The sequence below is a fragment of the Lates calcarifer genome, linkage group LG21 (genome assembly GCF_001640805.2).
Source record: "Lates calcarifer isolate ASB-BC8 linkage group LG21, TLL_Latcal_v3, whole genome shotgun sequence".
Lineage (NCBI taxonomy): Eukaryota > Metazoa > Chordata > Actinopteri > Centropomidae > Lates > Lates calcarifer.
In genome coordinates, this window is record NC_066853.1 from 1013516 (window position 1) to 1038453 (window position 24938).

The 24938-nt window shown below is 46.9% G+C and overlaps 1 protein-coding gene across 1 annotated transcript in view; it reads left to right on the forward strand.

Annotated features, from left to right (window-relative positions):
• Positions 1–24938, forward strand: part of LOC108892718 (latent-transforming growth factor beta-binding protein 4) — a 41873-nt gene that overhangs the window by 11456 nt on the left and 5479 nt on the right. The window contains 29 exon segments of the mRNA XM_018690421.2: positions 1913–2149; positions 7069–7341; positions 7429–7505; positions 7733–7945; positions 8701–8803; positions 11621–11680; positions 12490–12612; positions 15879–16055; positions 16137–16274; positions 16832–16836; positions 16838–17165; positions 17272–17451; positions 17712–17840; positions 18252–18377; positions 18461–18574; positions 18661–18780; positions 19549–19662; positions 19753–19872; positions 19950–20069; positions 20521–20640; positions 20740–20865; positions 20956–21081; positions 21926–22048; positions 22405–22536; positions 22767–22892; positions 23491–23631; positions 23728–23982; positions 24292–24363; positions 24744–24872. Of these exon segments, the coding sequence (XP_018545937.2) occupies positions 1913–2149; positions 7069–7341; positions 7429–7505; positions 7733–7945; positions 8701–8803; positions 11621–11680; positions 12490–12612; positions 15879–16055; positions 16137–16274; positions 16832–16836; positions 16838–17165; positions 17272–17451; positions 17712–17840; positions 18252–18377; positions 18461–18574; positions 18661–18780; positions 19549–19662; positions 19753–19872; positions 19950–20069; positions 20521–20640; positions 20740–20865; positions 20956–21081; positions 21926–22048; positions 22405–22536; positions 22767–22892; positions 23491–23631; positions 23728–23982; positions 24292–24363; positions 24744–24872 (4107 nt within the window).

A 24938-nucleotide genomic window follows, 5' to 3' on the forward strand; every position in this document is an offset into this window, starting at 1 on the left:
TTTAGTCCCAGACTCAGTAGTGCTGATGATTCAGCAGCAGAGTCTCATGCTGATCCAGCTCTGAGTCATGTAACAGTGGGAGAAATGAACTGGACTTTAACTTCTGGAACCAGGTGCTGGAAATATCGCCACACTTCTGCAGCTCTGTTGCATTCGGGATGAAACCTCCTGGTCCAGTGTGTTGGTCCTCAGTGTGTGGGTTAGCTGCAGGTGGAGTAGTGTGTGTAATGTTGTCGTAATAATGAGCTCACAGTGTTTCTACTTTGTTCCACTGTTCATGTTTATTGTTGTTCTGCTTCACTGCCTCACTGTGTTTATGTGTGTGTGTGTGTGTGTGTCAGGACATGAGCTCATAGACAAACAGCAGCAGAAACAACCAGCCTCTCTTTCCACCTCAGCACCTCGGCCCTCTGTGCTGCTGTGGGGCCCCTGAGGAGGGTCTGTTCCTGGGGTCCCACAGGAAAACAGGAACCAGTTCAGTCACAGTGATTTAACCTGCTCCTGTTCAGCCATCAATAAACTCACTCACAGACAAATCACAGAGAAAAGGCTCCTCACAGCAGAACTCCATTCAGAATCCTGCTGTTTTTAAGTTTTCCTCTGTATCACAGTGATCCAGTGACAGGTGTCTGAACGTCCACAGATACACTGACAACAGGAGCTGATCACAGATCAATCGGCTTCATTCATTTTACCAAATGTGAATAATTAAAGGCTAAAAACTCAGTTTCCATTTGTGATGCTGATATTCAGGCTCATATTGTAACTACAGAACATTAAAACATTTTCAGTCGACTACTTTCTCACTGATTCGAGTCACATCTCTTTTTTCTAACGTTGTAACTCTGACCTTAAACCAGCTGCTCTCCACAGAGAGCGTCACAGAGAAGCAGTTTTATTCAGAGTTTTATGGTTTTAATCAGCTGCTCTGTTTGTTGTGGACAATTCAGCTCCTGAACCATCAACACTGAAGGAACCTGACCCTGAAGACAAGCTGAGCTAACGTTAGCAGCAGCTCCGCTAACAGCCAGAAAACACTGATTTTGAGCATGAAGCTTTTTTACTGTGGAACTGGACAGAGCTGATAAGTTAGCTCAGCATGCATGATTAATAAAAGACACGGAGCACAGCGTTGGTTCAGCTTCTCTCTGCAGATACTTTTAGCTTTAACATATTTCAACCCCCTGAAACCTAAACCAGGGTTGCATCATCAGCCTGACATCCTCTTAATGTCCTGGAGTCTGTTATGAAACTGAGCGCAGATAGATTGTCTCTGTTCATACCAGAAAGACGGCAATAAAAAAAGAAGAAAAGTGTGGAGGAGTGAAGGAGAGAAAGAGAGAGAGAGATTCACATACTAAGTCTCTCTCTCTCTCTCAGTGTGGACTGATGGACCAGATCCCTGCTAAACATTTAGTTTGGAGCTGAGCCCAGTCCTGCACACTGCTTTCAATTATCTCTCTACCCCTCTCTCTCTCTCTCTCTCTCTCTCTCTCTCTCTCTCTCTCTCTCTCTCTCCCCTCTCTCTCTCTCTCTCCTCTCTCTCTCCTCTCTCTCTCTCTCTCTCTCTCTCTCTCTGCTCAGTCACTGTTGCTCGCTCGCTCACACTCAGGAGTGTTTAGGGAAAAACAGAGCGAGAGAGAGAGAGGAGGGAAGCGTCTGGTCGTTTTCTTCTTCCTTCCTTCCCTCCTTTTTTCCTGCGACACTCGCTTTCGCTCGACCACAGAGTCAGAAAGAGAGAGAGAGGGGGGAGGACGAGTGAGGTAGAGTCAGAGCAGAGAGAGAGGGGAGAGGTTTGGGAGTTCAGACGATGCAACACACTCAGAAACTCTGACTGCAACGCTCGACATGCTGCAGCCACGGCTCTGCTGTTTTCTGTCCTTCGTCACCTTCTTCTTCTCTCCTCTGCCAGCTGATGGACAGACAGCCACAGGAGGAGGAGGAGGAGGAGGAGGAGGAGGGCTGGAGAGGATCCAGGTGATGTTCACGCCGACCATCTGCAAGGTGCGCTGCAGCCAGGACCGCTGTGTCAACTACTGCGAGAGAGGCAACATGACCACGCTGTACAGCAGCAACAGTGAGGGGGCAGGAGGAGGAGGAGGAGGAGGAGGAAGGAGAGACAGCTCCCATGGACCAGGATTCAGAGTCTGTAAGTTCAACTTTACCTTCACTCTAAACATCCAGCCTCTCCTCCTGTGCAGCTGCTGTGTTTTTGTTCAGCTGTCTGAACTCACCTGATCCCGGTCCAATCAATAATCAGATGCTTATCAATACAGTGTGTTAGAGGAGTCAGGAGAGGAGGCGCTCCTGCTCCTGAGCTGAGCTGGTTCTCCATCAGGGAACCACAGACCAGAACAGTCTGGACTGAGAACACCTGGTGTTGCAGGGATGGTGATGCTGGAGTTTGACTCTGGCGGCCATGTTTAACCAGTGGAGGTCAGCGATGCCCCACTGCATTCTGGGCCGTCTGTGAGGGTTTCAGTGTCTGTAGGAAAAAAATCAGGAGTGGAAAATGAAAGTCAGTTCTGTCCCATTAAACCTGTGAAGATGACAGATCTTATTGGCTAAAAACCCTCAGCAGCTTTAAATCCAGCCTGACACAGTTTCCAACAAATGGACTGGCACCGCCTCACCTGACCCCCCCCCCCCCCCCCCCACAGAGAGATGAAGTGCTGCAGTAAATGTCTGAGCTCAACCTACATGTGTGAAGCTGCTCCAGCTGTGTCATGTGACCTGCAGCCTCGGTCTTTGATGGCAGAGTTCAGTCTGAAACAGAGCCAGGGAATAGTTGTGTAGTCTGAACTGACTCCAGGTCAGTGTGTGGTAAATCATTCCTGCTGGCAGCAGGTCTCCGCTGCACTCTTCACTCTTTACAGAATTAGTTCTTTGGTTTAAACTGAAGGGTGCTTTATTTTCCTGTTTCCAAGTCCATCCTTCACTCTGATCTCTCTCTGGGTTCAGTCGTTTTTATACAGTTTTCATTATTTTCCCATGTTCTTGGCTGTAAATGATCGATAGGGACAGAAATCCTCGGCTCAGGTTGTTATTCTAAGTGTCTGACAACGTTATGGATCGGATTCCTACAGAGACACAGCTTTATTAAGCTTTTACTTTAACCAGAAACATCTCTATATATCACTACCAGACTCCATTGACAAAAACAGGGATTTTAAAGAGCAGAACACTGGAGCTGTCTGTGTTACTGTGTGGTACTTTTACTGCAGTAAAGTATCTGATTACTTCTTCCTCCACTGAGAGTCACCACAGTAACACAGACACACTAACAGATGGAGGCAGTGGTATTCCAGCAGCTCCTGGTTAAATCCCTGTTTTTCTCTATGGAGTCTGGTAGAGAGATATAGATGAACACTGCCTCCATCTGTTAGTTAGTCTGTGTTTATTCCAATAAAAACTGTCCATAGACACGTACAGTACAACTCACCTGAAGACTGATGGTATAGCACGTCTGGCTAATGTAGCGACTCTGCTAAAGGTGTGTGCATACACAGATTGAAAACACAGTAAGAATACATCCCTTTGTTCTCTGTGTCCTAGTTTAACAGGCGGAGTGTAAACGTACATTAATGCTGATGCTCTGGATAATTTGTGTGGAAAGTTGAGTAGAGAGACAAAGAGAGAGGAACGAGAGGGGGGCAGAAACACCGATGACATATGGCTTTCATTTATCATTAATGTAACCCTCACACACACTGCAGAGGGGGAGGGAGGAGGTGATGACATCATGGGGTCAAAAGGTCAACCAAACAGCTGGTCCTCCATCGCACATCCTGTCTCACCTTTACCTGCTGCATCTGTGTGTGTGTGTGTGTGTGTGTGTGTGTGTGTGTGTTGGGGGTTGGAAACCCAGCGAGGCTCTGTAATGTTTGAAACCAGAAACAGGCAGATGATGGATTTCGTCTCCATTCGAGTGGAAATTCCAGCAGTTTGTGTTGTTTCCACCGTGAAATGACTCAGTGATGAGCACAGTTTAACAGGACATCTGAACCTCTTCCTCTCACCATCTCCCTCTTTCTTTTTTGTTTCTCCTGTTCTTTTCCTCTTTGCTGCTCATTCTTTCCATCATGACCTCCATCTCCCCTCTTTCCTCCTCTATCCATTACTCTGTCATTTTTCATTCTCTGCTGACTATTTGTCCAAAAGTACGTGAACTCATGAATCCAAACCCAAATCCTGGGCCAGTGGCTGAATAAAAAGATGGATGATGCTTCTCCACTTCCTCCCACTGTACAAAAGTGAAGCCAAAATATCCAGCATACAGTAAAATGAATGTTTGAGTCACTGTCTGTTACCTGTGTTCTGACTCCTGATTAACACTTGTTTAACCCGGCGGCCTGTATTTTCTCATGTTTTTCATCTCTATATGTCTCTACCACGAAGCACTCCCACTAAGAGGAGAAAAACCAGGGATATATAGAGATGTTTTACTCTATAATCCTATCCATCATGTTGTTATCTGACCTGGACAGTTGTCCCCTGGATCAATACTGCACTGTTTGCCTCTGTCAATCATTTGGAACTGTCTCTAACTGTGTCTGCAGCAGAGACACACAGTGGAGCGTTTAGCAGCTGATGAGCCAGAGCTTTCCCTCCGGAGGAGGAGGAGACCAAAACACCTGATGTCAGAGAGCGGAGTGATTCAGTCTGATCAATCATTACACTTTCATCAACTCATTCCTGAGAGTTTGATTTGTTTCTTCCTGTTTACTCTCTGTCACTTCATGTGTTTACATCATTTCATCTCTTCAGTCTCTCCTTGTTTATTCCTCCACACGCCCCTTTTTCTCCATCTGTTTTTGTCATGTCTTTTGTCCCAGTTACCTCCAAAAACCTCCTGATGCAGTCCATCTGCAGGGCGATGTCCACGATAATAATTAGGTCACTGTGTTTACACCGAAACACACACACACACATGTGCAACATCTGCAGGCGTGTGTGTGTAATACTTGTTGAATAAACAAATATTTCACATGCAGAGATCTCTCACACACACACACACACACACACACACTTGAAAGGGTGTGGACGTGAACACTACAACATCTGCATCAGATGCAAACAGTTCTGCAGCAGAGACAGTATCAGTGGGCAGATCCTCAGATACCAGTAAAAACTCATTCAACAGCACTGATGATTAAATAATCAGGATTTTTCCAGCAAGGTCAGAAAAATGAACGTCTGCACTGGTGACAGTGGAGAGGAAACACTTCCCTGAAGAGGCAGAAACCAGAAGTAGGACTAATACTGTAGCAGCAGGTGTTGAGTGGAGCTTGTAGGAGCAGCAGGAGACTTGTCATCACAGATCAGACTCTACAGCTCCAGAGGCAGAAATACTGCAGAAAGAGACAGAAGAGGAGACAGAGACGGAAGAGCACAATACTACAGGAAAGACAAGATACTGAGTTAGTAACATGTAACATGGGATATGAATCCATACTGAGAGCACTGAGCAATGAGCATCAGTGAGCCGTCCTGACAGGTGCTGTTATAACAGATAATCACTTCACCTGTCAGTGGTTTACATGTTGAGGCTGCTCCACCTGCTGTTCATCTGTAATTCATTTAGATCATTTAACAGGTCACTGCTCATGTTAAAGCCAAAGACACTTGAGCCACCTGGATGTCCTGTGCTGATGTTCGTACCTGTTCCATGTCAACAACAGTGTGATGACGTGTTGGAGTGAGTTTACCTGGAGATGTGCAGCGTTTCTGTTCTTTGTTTACACCTGTTCTCAGGTCAGATAACATTTGCTCTGCAGGCTCCTGAAGAGAAAGAGATTAACCTGGGAAACAGCTTTTTATTTTGCAGCAGATGGAGCTTGTTCTCATCCAGATGGTTTGAAGAGTGTTTTCAGTAAACATTCCAACAACCCTGTGATCACAGCAGAGTGTAAATCACACACACAGCTTCACAGCATCACAGTTAATCTGAGCCTGTGTGTAAAAACCCCGTCACACAGACAGACGTCACTATAACTGTGTGTGTGTATGAAGAGAACCTGGTTTTAAAGCTGCAGGTTTCCTTCCTGCTGCAGAGACCTCAGAGTGTTATCGTCTCATTAGCCGAACGCCGGGTAACAATACACCAACATCCTGTTGGAGCAGCTCAAACAGGAAGGAGGAAGTGGCTGGCTGGTTCTGTTGGCGCCCGGGCCACAGCCCCACTCATCACCTGACCTCAGTCAGGACCCGGTGTTGTGAAACGACTCTAAATGTGATGGATGTGTGTTAGTGTTGGACGCGGAGCTGTGTGTGTGATGGAGCCTGTTACTGACTGGTCTGAATGTAAACTGATGCTTTAAGTGGCTCTTATTTTTATTTTATAATACTGATGCACATTAGTGTCAAATTTATTTTCACACAAACACAACAAACTCTGTCTCTGAACTGTTGATCTTTGTCCCAGTTTCCTGGATCTCAGAGATGAGCTCTGGTTTTTCACTGATCTCCAGTTCAGCTTCTCTCTGAACTCTCTGGTCTGATTCCAGCAGTTTAATCTGCTGACTCTCAGTCAGTCAGAGGGAGATGGAACCTGAAGAACCACAGTTACAGAGAAACAACAGGTGATCAGACTGAGGCTCTGTTCTCCCTGTTACACTGAACCATCACAGAGTTTAAATAGTTAAATAAAGCTGCTTTAACCAGCTGCAGATCTCAACCTGACGCCTTCAGTCACCCACTGCCTGATCATTATGGGATAGATTGCTGAGGAAGGGGGTCTGAATACTTCCTGAACACACTGTACCCCCAAAACCCCTCAGTCCAGTAAGAATTAGGTCACTGTGTTTACACTATAACACACACATGTGCAACATCTGCGTGAGTGTAACATGTTCCATTAGAAACAGTTGTAGTATAAACACACACACACACACACACTTGAAAGGGTGTGGACGTGAACACTACAACATCTTGGACAGATGCAAACAGTTCTGCAGCAGAGACAGTATCAGTGGGCAGATCCTCAGATGCTCCACTGAGGCTGCGACGTGGTCTGACACAAAGATTAATAAGCTGAAGGTAACTGTAGTTTGTGTTGTTTCCCTGCAGTCCTCTGTCCTCTGCTCTGTAAGAACGGAGGCGTCTGTCTGCAGAAGGATCGCTGTCTCTGTCCTCCAAACTTCACCGGAAAGTTCTGCCAGATCCCTGTCGCCCCCACGTCTGCCGCCGCGCCCCGCTCCGCTGCCGCCGCCGCCTCGCCGTCCTCCACCAACGAGATCGTCAAGCCCGCACTCCTCTCCCCCATGGCAGCCAATCAGGAGCTGACCCAGTCAGAGTTCCTCCTGCCGCTGGGACAGAACCAGGAGGCGGCGAGGTCCGGAGGTGAGTCTGAGTAAACCTGGAGGCTGAAGCTGATGAGTTATAAAGGAAGTCTGACTGCTGTGTGTGTGTGTGTGTGTGTGTGTGCAGCTCCTGGTCCGTCCATGGTGAAGGTCAGAGTGCAGCACCCCCCTGAGGCCAGCGTGAAGATCCACCAGGTGGTGAAGGTGAGAACTGTACCGCTCCCTCTGATTGGCTGATGGGGCGTCTCAGACTCATAACTCAGTCACATCTGAACACACAGACAGGATACACACATTTGGGACTTAGACTTGTTCAGCCTGAATGAAAATAAGAAGAACAGAGAGACACACTTCCTGGTTCAGACCAGGAAACGTTCTGTCTGTGCCACAGACGACGGTGTTTCTGAGCACTTTCTCTCCTCCATATCCAGGTGTCTGGATTCAGCCCCACCCTGCGGACTCACCCCTCCTCCTCCTCCTCCTCCTCCTCCTCCTCCTCCTCCTCCTCCTCCTCCTCCTCGGGGTCTGCGGGGGCTCCGGCTCCTGCAGGTTGGGGGGTTCAGGCCCAGACGGTGAGAGGGGACGGCACGTACACCCAACACTCCGGGTTCAAGTACTGCTTCAGAGAGGTCAAAGACGGACAGGTGAGACATTAAACACAGTTTCATCAGGATCACACGCAGCCCTGTCTTCAAGCAGAAACTGTTTCCTGGTGAACGTCAACAAGAATCCACATTTTGAATATTTATGAATCAGGCAGTTTTGTGCAGATGTCTTTGAAATGAGGTTTGAACATTTGTTCTTTGAGGAATGATTGTGTTTCTGGTGGTGAGAATGCAGCAGTGATTTATGGTTTCTGATCCTGTAATGAGTTGTAACCGAGGACTCTCTCTGGTTCACATTAGCTCTCTGGCTGCAGAGAGACGCGCCGTGTTCGCACTTCTCTGCTTTCTGATAGGAAATCCCTCCGCGGCCGTATTTCACGCTGATAATAAAACGCAGATCTGCTGCTGTGACGGCGTCCACACTGCTGACGACCTCTGACCTCTGTCAGCAGCCGCTCCGTCGCTCTGTCGCCTTGCTTCATCGATAGCCGGCGAAAGGTTCTCGTCCTTGTGAACTCGATATATGAGGAATTTTATTACACAAACATTCAGCTGGACTCTGATGAACTGATGAGAAACTGGTGTCAGAGGTCAAAGGTCGACGTCACTGTGACCTCTGGAAACACATTTCTCTGCCTCGTGATCACGATATCTCAGAACGCCTCGAGGGAGTCTCTTCACACTTGGCCCAAATGACACTGTGGTGGTCAAAGGTCAAAGGTCACTGTCTGTTTGATTAGTGTATTAACAGGAAGTGTGTGTGTGTGTGTGTGTGTGTGTGTGTGTGTGTGTAGTGCAGCTCTCCTCTGCCTGGACTGAGGAGTAAGGAAATGTGCTGCAGAGGGATCGGGAAGGGCTGGGGAATCACCGACTGTGTCCTCTGTCCTGAAAACACAGGTACACACACACACACACACACACACACTCTGTAAACTGACATCCTTTGCAGTGATGTCGTGTTTGTATCCAGTGGAGATCAGGTGTTACACTGAGCACCTGTTCAGGCTCCCCTCTGTGTTTCTGTGTTATAATCACATGACGTGTTCAGGGCATCTTTAACGTCACTGTGTCGACCAGAGGACGATGTTATTGGAGAATTCTGTGGGTCATGTGACTCCTGTGAGATTCCCTCAGGACAGGAAATGATCTCACTGCTCATCTCGGCTGGAATAAAAGTCCAGGGGAGCGTGTGGGACGGGACTAACGGCCTTAAACTCGGTGCTGTAGCCTGAACCAGTCAGTTCAGTGGTTGAACAGTCTCCTCAGTCGTCTTCTGTCTTTACTGCTGTGCACTAACTTCAGTGTTGTCAGACCTGTCCTGTCCTGCCGTGGACCTGGACGCTAACAAACCACAGCGCACAGTTATCATCCAGGTGATGGCGTAGCCTCCGTGTCGATCGTATAAACCGACGGGACGGGAGTGAAACTCCACTCCCACGTCACCCTCTACTGATAGACCTGGGTTTGGACTGCAGCTTGGACCTGGACCAGATCCTGCCTCAGCATCAGGGTGAGCTGGGTTCAGCCCAGCGTGAGCGAGGCCGAGGTGAAGCCTCGTCTCTGCAGCCGGGCCGTCAGTTTGGTGTTTGGTGAACTCTTTGTCCCCGTCAATCATTTACACCCAAACACATGAGAAACGACGTGAAGAACCACAACATGACACGAAGGAGCTCATCCATGACTGATGCCTCTTTAAAGAACTGCTGCAAATGATCCCAGCTCAACTCTGCGGGTGAAGACTTCCACATGTCGATGCTGAGCAGAAAAAAACAAACGGAGGATTCACTAAAGGGCCTCTGACTGTTCCAGAGCAACACTGTTATAGATGAGCTTCAAACTGAACTGATCGACGACCGCGCTGAGGTCCCATCCACTTCCTGTTTGACGGGAGGTTACCGACGTCCAATCAGCTGCTGAGACTGAAATAAAGTGTTTAACAGTCGTGTTCCTGAACAGCATCAAAGCTCCTGACGCCATTTTCCAAAAATACCTCTGATCCTGACGCTGAGGGATTTGACCAAAAACAACAGAGCACTGCCAACGTTCAACACAGGAATATTTTCTCTGTCTCTCTGTGAGAGTCTGATACTTTATGACTGAAATATTCTGGAAATATTCCACCACCAGTTGCTTATATAACAAACTGACACTATCACACACACACAGAGTCAGTCAGTAATGATGCTTCCATGTTTGTGTAGAGAGCTGAGTAACAGTAAAGGAATGCAGCTCTGTGGGACTGTAGGCCTTCAACACACACACACACACACACACTCTGAACATCTGCACGTGTGCACACACACACACACACACACAGACACGGGGGGGGGTGTTGAGTTAGCTCACTCGCTGGCGACCAACTTCACGTCAGTCTGTCAAATCAGAAAGAATGACGCAATACACCTTTAAAAGCCTCAGAGACAGAGAGTAGTGTAGGAAACACACACACACACACACACACAGCTGTGTGCTGCCAGCTGGATTATTTCTGCTATTTGTGTTTAAGTGTCTAAGAAATGAACAGAGGGAGAGGCAGGTTTTATTAAATCTGTGTTTAAAGGAGCAACACAAAATATTAATGTGATGATCCTTCTAACAAACCGTGAACGTCTTTGATCCGCTCGTTAACTCGTAACTTCTCTGAGTCTCTGTTTCCCAGATGCTGCAGTGCTGCGTCTGAACACATCAGATCTGAGTCCAGAATCTGTTCAGAGTCACTCTACTGTTTTCACTGGGACGAGGAAGACGAGAGGAAACGACTGAGCTGATCAGTTACAGGTTTCAGATGAAAAAGAAAGCAGCGGGTGCTAACGTTAGCCAGCTAACCTAGCTAACCTAGCAGGTGCCCCTGGTATGAGCTCAGGGTTTTACTGGGTGTTTCTTGCTTCATGTCTCAGTTGTCAGTTCTTTTCTGTGCTAGCTACAGTCGTCTGTTTCCACCTTAGCTGGGTGAAGACAGCTAACACCTGCTTTATTCACCTCAGCACAGAAGACAGCTGAAGATGTGGCTCAGAGCAAGAAACACCCTGTAAAACCCAGAGCTGACATCAGGGGACCTGCTAACGTTAGCTAGGTTAGCTGGCTAACGTTAGCACCCGCTGGCATCAAACTTTCTTTGTCTTCATTCGATAAGAATCAGATCTGTTCAGACGTCACTGGACACAGAACTGCAGCCTCAGTGAAGCTGGACGTCAGATGTAACAAACATTACCGAGTGCTGTGTGGTATCAGAGTGCAGTATCTCTGCTGCTGCTGATACTCACTGTAGCTCTGAAAACTAACAGCTGGTGGAGGTGGAGCTGATGTGATCAGCAGTGATTATTAATAACTCACTGAGTCACAGTCTTTCTTTTTTAAATTCAGAGAAAATCTCAGCCATTATTTCAACATGTTTCCAGTATAAATGAAATTAATTCATCTGAATGTTCTCCCAGTGTGTGTATAAGACAGGAGGGAATGCAGCCAGCAGACACAGATATTTACAGTGGATCAGACTGTAGCACTGAGATCATAAATCTGTCCAGACTCACATTTATGTTTAAATCCTGGAACTAAACCTGCATCTCTGGATCCACATCAGATGTGTTATCTGTGCTGAGTCCTCGTACAAATCACTTTCTGCTCTCTTTGTCTTTGTCATCGTCAGCTGTGTGTAACTGTTTGCTGTGTGATCGGGTCGTTATTCCACAATAATCAGTTATTGATCGTCATCAGGTCAGAGCAACAGCAGCTGTCCTGCTGGTTTTGAACGAGCCAATGGAACGCAGTGTGTCGGTGAGTTTAACACACACACGCACACATACGGTCAGTAGGTCAGAGGTCACAGAGAGACGGTCAGGTGACCGTGGCTCAGGTGGAGGAGCAGGTTGGTGGTTTGATTCCAGCAGCTTGGAGTGTCCTCGAGTTACTGTGCAGGTGGAATCAGTGTGTTTGAACGTCTGATCAATGATGATGATTGTTTGATATAGATTTAATATTACCTCTCTGATAGGAGACGTCTCTGTAGCTGTTTCATCTGTCTTTCAGCTCCACTTCTGTCTGAGCTCCTGTTGAGAGTGTGTGTCCCAGTGTTGTAGTCAAGTCACTAAACCTTGAATCCAGGTCGAGTCTCGAGTCCGAGTCTTAGCACCAACTGTTACTGAATCTGCTCTGTGACCTGCTGAACACAGCACCAATAGAACCGAGTCTTACAGCCTGTTACACAGAAACTGAGTGCAGTGAACGCTCGAGTCCAAGTCACGAGTCCTGGAAATCAGGACAGGACTCGAGCACTACAACACTGGAGTGTCCTCGTCAGTTCATACGTCCACATGCATGTGTGTGTGTGTTATTGTGAATGAATGAGTTTTTAATTTCTTGTTTTCTTTTCATATCAGTTTTAACGTTTTCTGGAGAAACTCGTCTTTATTTGTCTCTTCACAGTAAAAAGGACAAAACAAAGAATATTTCATTTCCTGCTTCATTTAAATCACAGATCGTCCTAAAGTAAGACCGCTCAGGTTTTCTTACTCAGTCTGCTGTGTGTGTGTGGTGTGTGTGTGTGTGTGTGTGTGTGTGTGTGTGGTGTGTGTAAATGTGTGTAGATGTGAATGAGTGCCTCCAGCCGGGGCTGTGTGAGAACGGGATCTGTGTGAACACCAGGGGGAGCTATAGCTGTGTGTGTAGGGCGGGGTTCATCCTCGACGCCTCACATGGAATCTGCATCTGTGAGTAACACACACACACACACACACACACACACGTGGACATGCTGCCGCCGCCGGCATGGGAATGAAATCAGGAATAAGGCAGACTCCAGATCAGGACTTCCTGAATCCATCTGAGTCATCGTCTTCAGTCTGAGTTTCCCATAAAACCACAGACTCAGTTTGTAGTTTCTGCTGGTCTCTGTAGTTTAATGACGTCATGAAGCAGTGTGGGATCATGGGAGGTGTTTTCAGCTCCTCCTGGTTCAGGTTCCTTCAGTGTCGATGGTTCAGGAGCTGGATTCTCCTCCTCTGTGAAACAAACAGCAGCTGATTAAAAACAGTTTCATCTTAATCTGTTTCTCTGATGCAGTTTGGTGAAGCCGAGCCGCTGCTGCTAACGTTAGCTTAGCTGACGGCTAAAATCCCTTCATCATTTTGAGATGATTTAATAAATTCTATAACATAGCTCCTGTTGTTTATGGACATTTAAATGCAGCAAAGTTACGTATTTTACCTTTAAAGGCTGCAGCTGTAAAAACAACAATCACTTGTGTGAAGTAGGTGAACTGCTCCTTTAATACTGAGAAAAGTCAAAGTCAGCAGAAGTCTTTCTTCTAACAACGTGTGCAGGTCAATGGACGTCTTTGTTAGAAAGTCGGCTGATGCCGTCGTTCCATCGAAGGTCAATGAGTTCTTTGTTCTGTTAAAAGTCAGTAGAACCCTCTGTTCTACTGAACTTCAGTTAACGTTGGTGCTCAGATGGTTTTTGTGAAGTCTGACTGGTGACCTGCTTATTCTGACCGGCATTCACTGAGGAGGAGGAGGAGGAGGAGGAGGAGGAGGTGTGAGTCTGCTGCAGGATGCTGGTCCGCCTGGTAACCAATGACAACGCTGTAATTAATCAAAGCTTAACGCTGGTTTATTAAGTCTGACTCATGTCTCGTCTGTGTTGCTTCCAAACTGCCTGGACCTGCTGTGGAGGGGTGTGTATTATCTGTGTGTGTCTGTGCGTGTCTGCAGAGTGTTTTGTGTAATGGTCGTCTGTCTCTAAGTTTGTTTTTCTCCTAGACACTACATTTATATACGACTTGTTTATGTTCGTTGGAAGCCTTTGTTCTGCACAGAAGCAGCAGTTTGTATGAATGACATGTGCTTTCTGTTTCTTCACCAGTAACTGCCTCCAAATATTCTGGCACATAACCTTCAGAGGATAGAACATGTTCATAAATGAGTGTGGAGGTGCTGCTGGACGGGTTTTACCATATTTACTGCACAAACATGAGAGTGGTATTGGTTAAAGTTAGGAGAAGATGGTCTTTCCTGAACCTTGAAGAAGCTATCTGTAAGTTTTGCTACCTAGCTTACGTTAGCATTGACAGCTGTTTACTCACCAGTTTCTAGAAGAAAAGTTGTGAAACTTAATTCCTTTACTTGCCGACAGCTGTCTCCAGAGGTGGAAAGCAACAACAAATTTTTGCTGCTTGTTCTACACTTCGTTTCCTCTACTGAAGTGAGCGTGCTGATGAGCTAGCCCTGCTAGTCTCACAACTTTCCGATAGCAACTCACTGCAGCATGCAGTCTGTCCTCAGTCCAACATAAGAGGATAAAGTAGCGCTGAGGACAAGGACATATTGTAACCTCTTGTAAGTGCAGTGATAGCTGCTGCTAATGCTAATGCTGGTTATGTAGCAATAGCAAAATATACTTAGAAATATAGCTTGTGCTGCGCTGTGTTTTTCTGAAACGGTTCAGTTGTATTATGAATGATTTGGAGCTCAGCTTCAGATGAAGTTGTACATAAATGGGATTTCTAGGAGACAGTTGCTTCGTTCGTCCTGATTTTAATGTCTTGGCTGTTTGGCTGAGTTTGTTGTCATGGTGATGGTCTCTGTCTGTCTGTCTTTGTTCTGTCGGCAAACACCTGATTAACACCAGAGTAACTCCTCACCTGTCTGCAGTGATGTACAGGTGTACTCCAGGGTGTGTCGGTACACTGTGACATCACTGCTGGGCGTGGTCACAGGTGAATCAAACTCTGGTGTTTAGTTCCTCTTTAAGGTGCTATGTGTGTTATTTTAGCTTCAGTAAACCTCTGCTCTGCATCATGTGTTTCATCCGGTGAAGCACCACAGCAGGTGTGGAGGGAAATCAGGTGAACATTTAGCTGCAGAGCTGACGGGTATTTCCTTGTTTTCTTGTCTGAAAGTTAATATCTTTGGGTTTTAGGCTGTTGGTCGCTCAACACGAGTGATTTGAAGACGTCAGGTTGAGCCCAGTGAAACTCTGATGGTCTGTTTATTGACCTGTTCACACATCAACCTCTTTTCTGTTTTCTGACGTTTTATACACCAAGCACTTAAATTAATTAACTGTGATATTGATCGATAAACTATGCACATGCATCAGCTGCCGTCTTTGGGACTATGAACTTTAATAGGTTTACCTGCTTTTAGAAAACGTCTCTGGTTAAACACACCTGTTTGTGTAGCTAACGTTACCTGGCTAACGTTACCTGGCTAACGTTACCTGGCTAACGTTACCTGGCTAACGTTAGCTTAATTCACTGGTGACCAAAAACAGCCTCATAACGTAACAAACATAGATAGATAAACATCAGGTGTAACTGAACCAACACTCTGTACGTTCAGTAACTGACAGCGACATTAGTTCATTTTACCTGGAGCTGGATGGTTGTCATGGAGACGGGAGTTCATATTGGAGGTTGTTGACCTGATTTAACTTTCTCTGTCAGAGGACAGTGTGGGCGAGTTAGACAGTTTTCTTAAAGTGGTGAGGATATTAACAGTTATCCTGATGATGGAAATTCACGAGGATCAACTTATTCAGTTTCTTATCGTGATAAAATCGTAGATCGTGTCATCGCTGCTTGTGCTTATGGACGCTGTGGTTCACAGTCTCTCTAATTTATATTTTTGAAGATCTTCTCTGCTGAGATATTTGATAAAGGACCAAACGTTGAAATGTGGATCAGATTGTTGAGGCCTTCCTCTGAAGCTGTATCTGCTGGCTCAGAGTTTTACACATAGCACCTCTCTGTTTGTTCCTCATCGTCTGTCCTGCTTTCAAACAGCTGGAAGTCTGTGGGCTGTGATGTCTGAGCTTGCTTGCTCTGTGTTGAGTCTCCGTCGAGGCCTGAATGGATCTGAGAACAGCATGTACCGACTCTGCATGCAGCCTGAAGTCTGTGTGGACCCCCAGACCAGAACTCCAGGATTTATTCTTAACATGCACCTGTCTTCTCCTGTGTGTCCTCCGCCCACAGCCCAGAGTGTGATATCAGAGGAGAAAGGTCAGTGTTACCGGGTCCTGGGCTCAGGTCTGGGTCCGTCCTCCTGCTCCCTGCCCATCCTCAGGAACATCACCAAACAGATCTGCTGCTGCAGCCGAGTCGGCAAAGCCTGGGGCCCTGAATGTCAGAGATGTCCTTACTTTGGTTCAGGTTGGTGCTGGGTGGGAATCAGACGGTGATGAGTTGGTAACGGAGACGTCTCCTCACTCCTCCCTCTGTCTCCTCCTGCAGTGGCCTTTAAGGAGATCTGTCCAGCCGGTCCTGGGTATCACTACTCGGCCTCAGCCCTGCAGTTCAACCAGAGAGTCAAGGAGCAGCTGGGGGGCCGAGGGGCCCCGCTGGTAACCGACGGCAACCAGGAAAACCAGGGTAGCTACCATAGGCCGAGGTTATGTTGTGATGTTTGAACAATCAGTCGATCGATCTGTTAATCAATCAGCAGCAAGTCAACCAGAAACTATTTATAAATAAATAGATGTCTCCTGTTAAAGTCAACGTGTTTCACTTTGAACTATGAGAAACTGTCAATATTTTACTTCAATAATTTTATTGATCGATCTGTTAATTGAAATAATTACAGAGCTGAGGAAAAGACATGGAGGGAAGTTTTTTACTTTTTGAGATTTAAAGAAACTTTAGTGAGAAGAAGCTTTTTATTTAAGAAGATCTCAGAAGTTTGATTCTGACATTCGAGAAGAAAAAAGTTTAAACAAATTGAACGGTGAAAAAAATCCAACAGTATATAATAATAATCAATAATAATAATAATAATAATAAATCAATAATAATATAATCAGCAGCTGGAGCTGTGGGTCGGTCCACTGATCCATCCTCAGTCTGGCTCAGTCCAGGATCAGGTTTTACTTGGGTGTTTACTGAGAGAGATCTGGACCAGATGATGAGATCTGGAACCCCCATCCCCTCAGGTCCTGATTCTGGTTCCAGCAGCAGCGGAGCCTCCAGGTCTCAGCAGAAACCCTCCTCCTCTGAAACCACAGCTGCTGGAGCGAGTACTTCACGGAGCTCCTGGATCAGCCAGTACCAGCAGCACCCAGACCAGGCCCAGTCCACCTCAGCCTCAGCCCGGGGCTCCGTCTCAGCCTCAGACCCGCCCGGCCGCCGGCTCCACCCCCTCCAGGCCCGTACAGCCCGGCACCACCGGCACCACGGCTACCCAGGACAGACCCCAGACTCCCGGCAGACCAGGAATCCAGTTCACTACACCACCGAGACCACAGCCCCCGTCCACCGGGAGTCAAGGTAACAGAGGCTCTGAGGTTTAAACGCTGCAGGACGGAGCAGTGTTGCACTGTGTGCTGTTTATTTTGTGTGTGTTCATTGTGTTAAATGTGGTTTCTGCTCTCAGCAGGTGCTCGGCCCTCCTCTGGGTCCCGGCCGGATCAGCCTCCGGCCAGAGGGGACTCTCTCCCCGTTCCTGCCCAGCCACAGAGCCCCGAGCGTGGGTCGAGACCCAGCGAGCTGCTCCCTCCTGTGCAGAGCAGACCGGCCGTCAGCCCGACGATCAGACCCACCAGAGTCCAGCCCGGTGAGAACCAGCAGACCATCAGGGCGTCCTGAAGCCTTTATACACATTAAAAAACATCTGTTCAGTTAGTGACCAACAAACACACCTGTCCTTTCCACCTGAGTTTACAACCTGACCAACAACCATCAGCTTTAAACCAGTGGGAAGAGAGTTTCACATGTGTGTGTGTGTGTGTCTGTGTGTGTGTGTGTGTGTGTGTGTCTGTGTGTCTGTGTGTCTGTGTCTGTGTCTGTGTGTGTGTCTGTGTGTGTGTCCAGCAGTGCGAAGTGTGTGTGACACCAGACCAGGTGTGTGTGGGCGTGGCCGCTGTGTGGATCAGCCAGGTGGGAAACACACCTGTGTGTGTGATCAGGGATACCAGCCCAACTCTCAGCGCACATTCTGCCAAGGTGAGACACACACACACACACACACACACACAATAAATAAATGTTACTAATATTTTATCCCATATTTTTGTTGAATATTTTACTGATAATTTTCAGATATTTTTTGAAAATGTTTCCACAGAATTTTTGACTGTTACTTAGTTTTTTTGTAAAATATAGATACAGATAGTTTGATGTGTCCAACATCCTGCAAACATCTGGAACATGTTCAGAGTTACTGTAACAAACATTTTCTGTAGAAGCGAAGGTGGAAAATGAAACGTTTCTACTAACGTTGTGTTTTTTAACTAATAACATCTAATGTAATCATTTAGTTTTAAATTGTCCAGAAAAGCAGCTTTATCATCTTTATGAAGAGAACTTGTGTGTGTTCATGTCTTTTAATCACTCTTCATGTGTGTGTGTGTGTAGATGTGAATGAGTGTGTGCAGTCTCCAGGTGTGTGTTCGGTGGGAGAGTGTGTGAACACCATGGGAAGCTACAGGTGTGTGTGTCCGCCTGGATACAGGAGCAGCAGCCAGCAGACCAGTTGTCAAGGTGACGTTGACTTCCTGTTTACGTGCTCAGGCTGTTTGTGACAGAAACAGTAACTGCAGCCGCTCGCTCTGTTTCGTCCTCAGACATCGACGAGTGCCAGCTGAACCCCTGCAGGAACGGTCGCTGTGACAACACGCCGGGCAGCTACAGGTGTGTCTGTCGCCTTGGTTACAGGCTCGTCGGCAACACCTGCACAGGTAAAGACGCACAGCAGCAGTGAAGCCTGGTGCAGAGTGCAGGACTCGATCACCTGACTCGACGTGTAAACACGTTTGTGTTTCAGATGTGGACGAGTGTGAGGACCCTCTGCTGTGTCCAGGTCAGGAGTGTGTCAACACTCAGGGCTCGTACCGCTGTGCGTCCTGTCAGCCTGGATATGGACTCCTCAACAGGCTCTGTACAGGTAACACACACCTGTGTCAGGTGTAGCTCAGCTGAGGTCAGAGGTCACACGGCTTTGAACAGAATTAACTGGAAAATTCCTAAAAATATTTAATGAAACACAAGAAAAATTTAACATCAAAAGTTTCTCATTTTGCTCTGATCAAAACAGGTGCTGATTAATTTTTAATCCATTGGGTAATTATTGGAGCTGTAAATATGGCCACATCTTTAGGTTTCTACACTGTGGTCATTAAAACAGTGTATTAACATTTTAAATGACACAAACACATTGAAATGTGCTTCAGCCTTTTAATGTGTAACTTCTTTTCACATTCATCCAGTTTAGTGTAATGATAATTAGTAAATGTCAAATGCTAGCTAACCTGGTGCTAACCTTTGCTTTGTTTAATTCAGTATTAACAAATATATCAGTTTACTAATATTATAATCATTTCACACATGTAAATAAATAATATATAAATTATAATGGCTTGTAGCAGCACCTTGGTGTGCTCCAGACTGCTGCTGGTTAGCATGCTAACGTTAGCTTCCAGGATGACTCAGCAGGAAAAAAAAACCACACTACAGGAAAATGAAGGAGTGAGATTTTGATAAATATTTGACTTAAAACAATAGATAACAAACAGTTACATTCATAAACAACATTATGATCTGAGAATTCCACTTTACCCACAGAAATAAAATATTTAGCTAATTAGCTAAGCTAACGGACATAGCTAACTGACTAAATTCAGTTCTATAATCACAGTGTTGTGATTGTCTGCAGACATTGACGAGTGTCGCCAGGCTCTCTGCGCCAACGGTCGCTGTGAAAACACACCTGGGAGCTACCGCTGCATCTGTCGCCATGGTTACAAGCTCCAGAACAACACCTGTACAGGTAAAAAGCTGCTGACCGCACTCTTTACACTACGGATGGGAAACTGTTAGCCTAGCTCTGAGGCTCACTGACAGACATGTTTATGTTCAGATGTGGACGAGTGTGCGGAGCCGTCTCAGTGTCCTGGTCAGATGTGTGTGAACTCTGTGGGGTCGTACCGCTGTGTGTCCTGTCGACCAGGATACACACTGACCAACAGACAGTGTACAGGTAAATACACACACACACACACACACACACACACACACACCCTGCCCTCCCTCATCCCTCTCTCTCTCTGTCTGTAGATATAAATGAGTGTGAGAACAGGGAGTCTTGTCCTGGGCAGCAGTGTGTGAACTCTGAGGGATCCTTCATCTGTGTGGACTGTCAGCAGGGATACCACAGTGTGAACGGAGTCTGCACAGGTACACACACACACACACACACCACACACACACTGAGAGCTCTGCAGCCACCAAAGGCCAGGTGGTCATTTCATTTAAAGGCGTAAATTTGATTTCAGACACGTGGTGTGATGTGATGAAATCAGTGGTTCTTCTACCAAAATAATAAACGATTATATATCAAACACATAAAAAATCTCTAGACTCTTAATGCACCTATTTGTGGCTCTGTTGATTAACCATTAGTGGAAAAGGGCCGATAATAATTTCCCAGATGCCAAGTATTTAATTCCAATTTAATGTAAAAGTCTTGTTTTGTCCGACCAAACATCCAAAAGATAATCTGTTTAAAATATTATAAAATAAAACAAGAAGGAATCTTTCTTTTTAATGTTTGAAAAAGCTGATACGGATACTTTCTGATAAAGACTGCTGAATATTTGTGTGTGTGTGTGTGTGTGTGTGTGGTCAGATGTGGATGAGTGTGTGCAGGTCTCTCAGTGTCCTGGTCAGCAGTGTGTGAACACTGTGGGCTCGTACCACTGTGTGTCCTGTCAGCCTGGGTACAGCATCAAAGATGGCTCCTGCCAAGGTAACACACACACACACACACCTGTGTACCTGTGCTCTGATTGGTCGACAGGTGTGTTCAGACAGGAAGTGACCTGTCTGACCGCTCTCTCTCCTGCAGATGTAGACGAGTGTGCGAGTGCCGGGGCGTGCGAGGCCGAGCGAGTGTGCGTGAACACTGCCGGCTCGTTCAGGTGCGACTGTCGGCCCGGGTATCGAACCGCCGGCCTGGGGAGACAGTGCAGAGGTGAGTGTGGTTTAATAACATGAACAGACTCTAATCTCACCAGTGTGTAATGACTCGTGTGTGTGTGTGTGTGTGTGTCCGTGTCCTCAGACATTAACGAGTGTTTGGAGGGAGATTTCTGTTTCTCCAGAGGAGAGTGTGTGAACACACCTGGATCCTACACCTGTGTGTGTGCTCAGGGGTTCACACTGAGCGACAACAGGACGGCCTGTCTCGGTGAGTCTCACACAGTGTGTGTGTTCAGTGTGTGTGTTCAGTGTGAGGGAGTAAAGGTCATATTAAACACAGGTCTCTCAATCAGTAACAGTAACAGACGCAGCTTAATGATGTCATGGAGCAGCGAGGGATCATGGGAGTTGTTGTGACATCTCCTCTCTGAAACAAACAGCAGTTTCTCTGATGCAGTCTGGTGAAGCTGAGCTGCTGCTAACGTTAGCTTAGCTTGTTTCTCTGGTAACTTCAGATCCAGACGTCTGACGACTGGAATCCTTCATCTGGTTAAAATAGAATCAGAAATACTTTATTTATCTCTTGTGGGAAAAGTTTAAAACCACCAAGATCTAAAAAGTGTTTGTTAAAAATGAGGTTTAAATCTCAGTTTGATGCTTCTGGTGACGACGTGTTCAAAGATACGACGCCATCGACAGGCGACGACATGAAACGGCAGAAAAGTCTGGACTGTAGCTGTGTTCCAGTCGTCCAGAGGAGTTAATGATCTGGACAGACCCAGTCCTGTGTGCTAGCAGAGGTAGAGCGTTAGCAGAGTGCTAGCAGAGTGTTAGCAGCGTAGCAGAGGTTAGCAGAGCGTTAGCAGAGCGTTAGCAGAGCGTTAGCAGACGTGACTGTGGTTGTATTGTTGGATGTTTTCAGTCAGAAACACACAGAGCTCAGTGTTCATGTTGATCTGCAGCCAAACAGCTCAGGTCCGACCTCCTCTGGTTCTGCTTTTAGAGCTGATGTAATGCTGATGTCATCTTTGGCCGACGTGTAGATGTGTACACTGTATATATATGTGTGTGTGTGTGTGTGTGTTAACAGCCTCCCTCTCTTCTCTCTGCAGATGTGGATGAGTGTGAGCGGTCGAGTGTGTGTGTGGACGGGCGCTGTGTGAACACCGACGGCTCCTTCTACTGCCAGTGTCAAACCGGCTTCACCACCAACCCTGAGAGGACAACCTGCCTCGGTACACACACACACACACACACACACACACACACACGTTTACAACAAGAAAGGTTCAGTTCAACATTGAATTAAAGCAACAAACTGTAATTTCACTGAGCAGCAGCGCCCTCTGCAGGCAGGAGTGGTGAAGAAACAAAGTCTATCAGTTTGTTGACCAGAGTTCTCTGTGTAGTCCCTCTATATTACCCATGATCCCCAGCTTCTGGAGCAGGAAGTGCTGCTGTGAGGTGTGGTGAAGACTGACAGGGTCAGTGAGGACGTTATGGACGCTGCAGGACCAGGACTCAGGCTGCAGTTCACTTGTTGGCCACAGGGGGCCGAGGTGACACATTCTCTTCTCCTTCTCTTTTCCAGATGTTGACGAGTGCGTCTCGTCCAGCGGCGCAGTCTGCGGGTCGCGTCGCTGTGAAAACACGATTGGTTCGTACCGCTGCCTCACTTCCTGTCAGCCGGGCTACCAGGTGACGCAGACCGGCAGGTGTGTAGGTGAGTTATAAACCTCAGCCTCAGAGTCGTAAACATCACACTCCAAGCTGAAGCTGAGGCAGATGTTTCACAATAAAAGCCCTCCAGGGAGGAGAAAGGATTCTCCTGAAATGATGGTTAATGTGAAACAGATGGAGGACGAGTTGCACAAACAGCAGCAACAACAAACACAGATCAGGATCAGATACAGAACACACAGCTCTGTTTATGAAAGTCTCTCTGTCTTTCAGATGTAAACGAATGTGTCAATGAGACGGTGTGTGGGGATCACGCCTTCTGTCAGAACCTGATAGGAACCTACCTGTGTGTGTGCGACCAGGGCTTCACCTCCACCGCCGACGGAAAAGCCTGCGTGGGTACGTGTGTGTCTTCGGCCGCAGACATTTCACACAGGACGGAGTTTGACTCAGTAACTCCACATCAGGAACATGTTGCTGTGTCTGTTCTCTCTTCACCAGCGTCTCCCTCTTTTCTCTTTCTGTTCTCAGATTCACTTTGTTCTCTTTAGGAAAACCTGCTGTTTGTTTTTGACTTTCTAACACCTCAGCATCACTGGTCACACCTCTACTCTGTTCTCTGCTCCTCTCTGGTACACACACGCCCCCTTGTGGCCAAACAACAGCAGGTCCTCCATGGTTGATACCAGCTGTTCCACTGGTTCTACAGCTGCTGTTTAAAATCTCCTCACATTCAAATTCACATAGCTTTATTGACATGACTGTAAGGAACAATACAGGAAATAAACACATCATCAGTTTGATTTTATCTGTAAAACAATAAACATAGGAACGACTTCTTTCTCCTTAAACGATCTGAGCTGCCAGAACACAACTCTGTTCTTCTTCTTTGGTACAGTTTGATCCTTAACTGACGACGTTTATTAGTGAACTTTGGGAAGAACAGATCTTCTCTGGCGGCCATGTTGTCTCATCTCTCTCTCTGTCTCTCTCTCAGACGAGGATGAGTGTGTGTCCATGCCGGGTGTGTGTGGTTCGGCTCGTTGTGAGAACGTGGAGGGATCCTTCATGTGTGAATGTGACGGAGCAGCTGAGTTCGACACGACGTCCAGAACGTGTGTCAGCGCTTTACGACCAGGTACACACACACACACACACACACACACACTCTCTTCTTAACTAAACTCTTATTGTTAAACTCAGCCAGTGAACGTCTCCTTTCTTAGCCCTGCAGCAGAGACAGTCGTCCTCATCTCCCCTCCCCCCCCCATCTCCTCCTTCCACGTCAGTCTGGAGGAGCTGGATCCGATGCTGCCCCCCCTCCCTGCGGCTCGTCCCGGCGAGCTCAGGGAGTGTTACTACAACCTGGCAGAGCGAGGGACCTGCAGCCTGCTGGCCACCAACACCAGCCAGCAGGAGTGCTGCTGCACGGTGGGGGAGGGCTGGGGGCTGGGCTGCCAGTACCACACCTGCCCCCCCCCAGACTCAGGTGAGGGAGACACCGGGCACAGGAAGTTAACTCGGTGGTTTTTAACTTTATATTTTAACCAGATGAAGGAGTTTAGTCGTTGAACGTCTGGAGAAACAAGCTAAGCTAATGTTAGCAGCAGCTCAGCTTCACCAAACTGCATCAGAAAAACACTGGATTTTAATTTGAAACTGTTTTGTTTGGTGTTTTAATCAAATGTAATCAGCGGGTCTGTTTGTTTTAAAGAGGAGGAGACCTCTGAGGACGATTCAGCTCCTCTGTTTCCTCTGTTGTCGGCAGCGTTTCAGTTTATTTTCTGTTTCTGTGCAGCCGAGTTTCTGTCCCTGTGTCCCAGTGGGAGAGGATATGTTACGACTGGACCAGGAGCCTTCAGCTACAGAGGTACTCCAACTCCACTTTAACTGACTGAAGGGGAAACACTGTTTTTCACTTCATCTGCTTTGATATTTAGTCTTTTAGAACAGTTTCTCTTTGAGCGACCGTAGATTCCTCAGATGTTAGCATGCTAACGTGGTACGTAGCGCTGCGTCTGCTGTCTGTAACATGTCGTGTGTGGTGTCTCTACCTGCACATTATCACATCTAAACACAGTAACTTTGTATCAGCGGCCGGTCGTGAAAATACAGAGGTGGGTTTATGCCTCAACACAAAATCCCATTGGCTGGTATTCCTGTCTTTGTTATGAGACGTTTTACAGCAGGGCTTTGTTCGTGGTTTCATTTCATGGTGATATGTGTTACAGATGTGTGTGTTTTCTCCAGATGTGGACGAGTGTAAGCGTTTCCATCCTGAGGTGTGTAAGAACGGAGTGTGTGTCAACAACATCCCTGGATACAACTGTTACTGCTCCAGTGGATACGTCTACAACAGCACACTGCTGGAGTGTGTCGGTACGAACACACACTGACTACACACACACACATGTAAACAGTGTGTTGTGTTGTGTTGTAATGTGT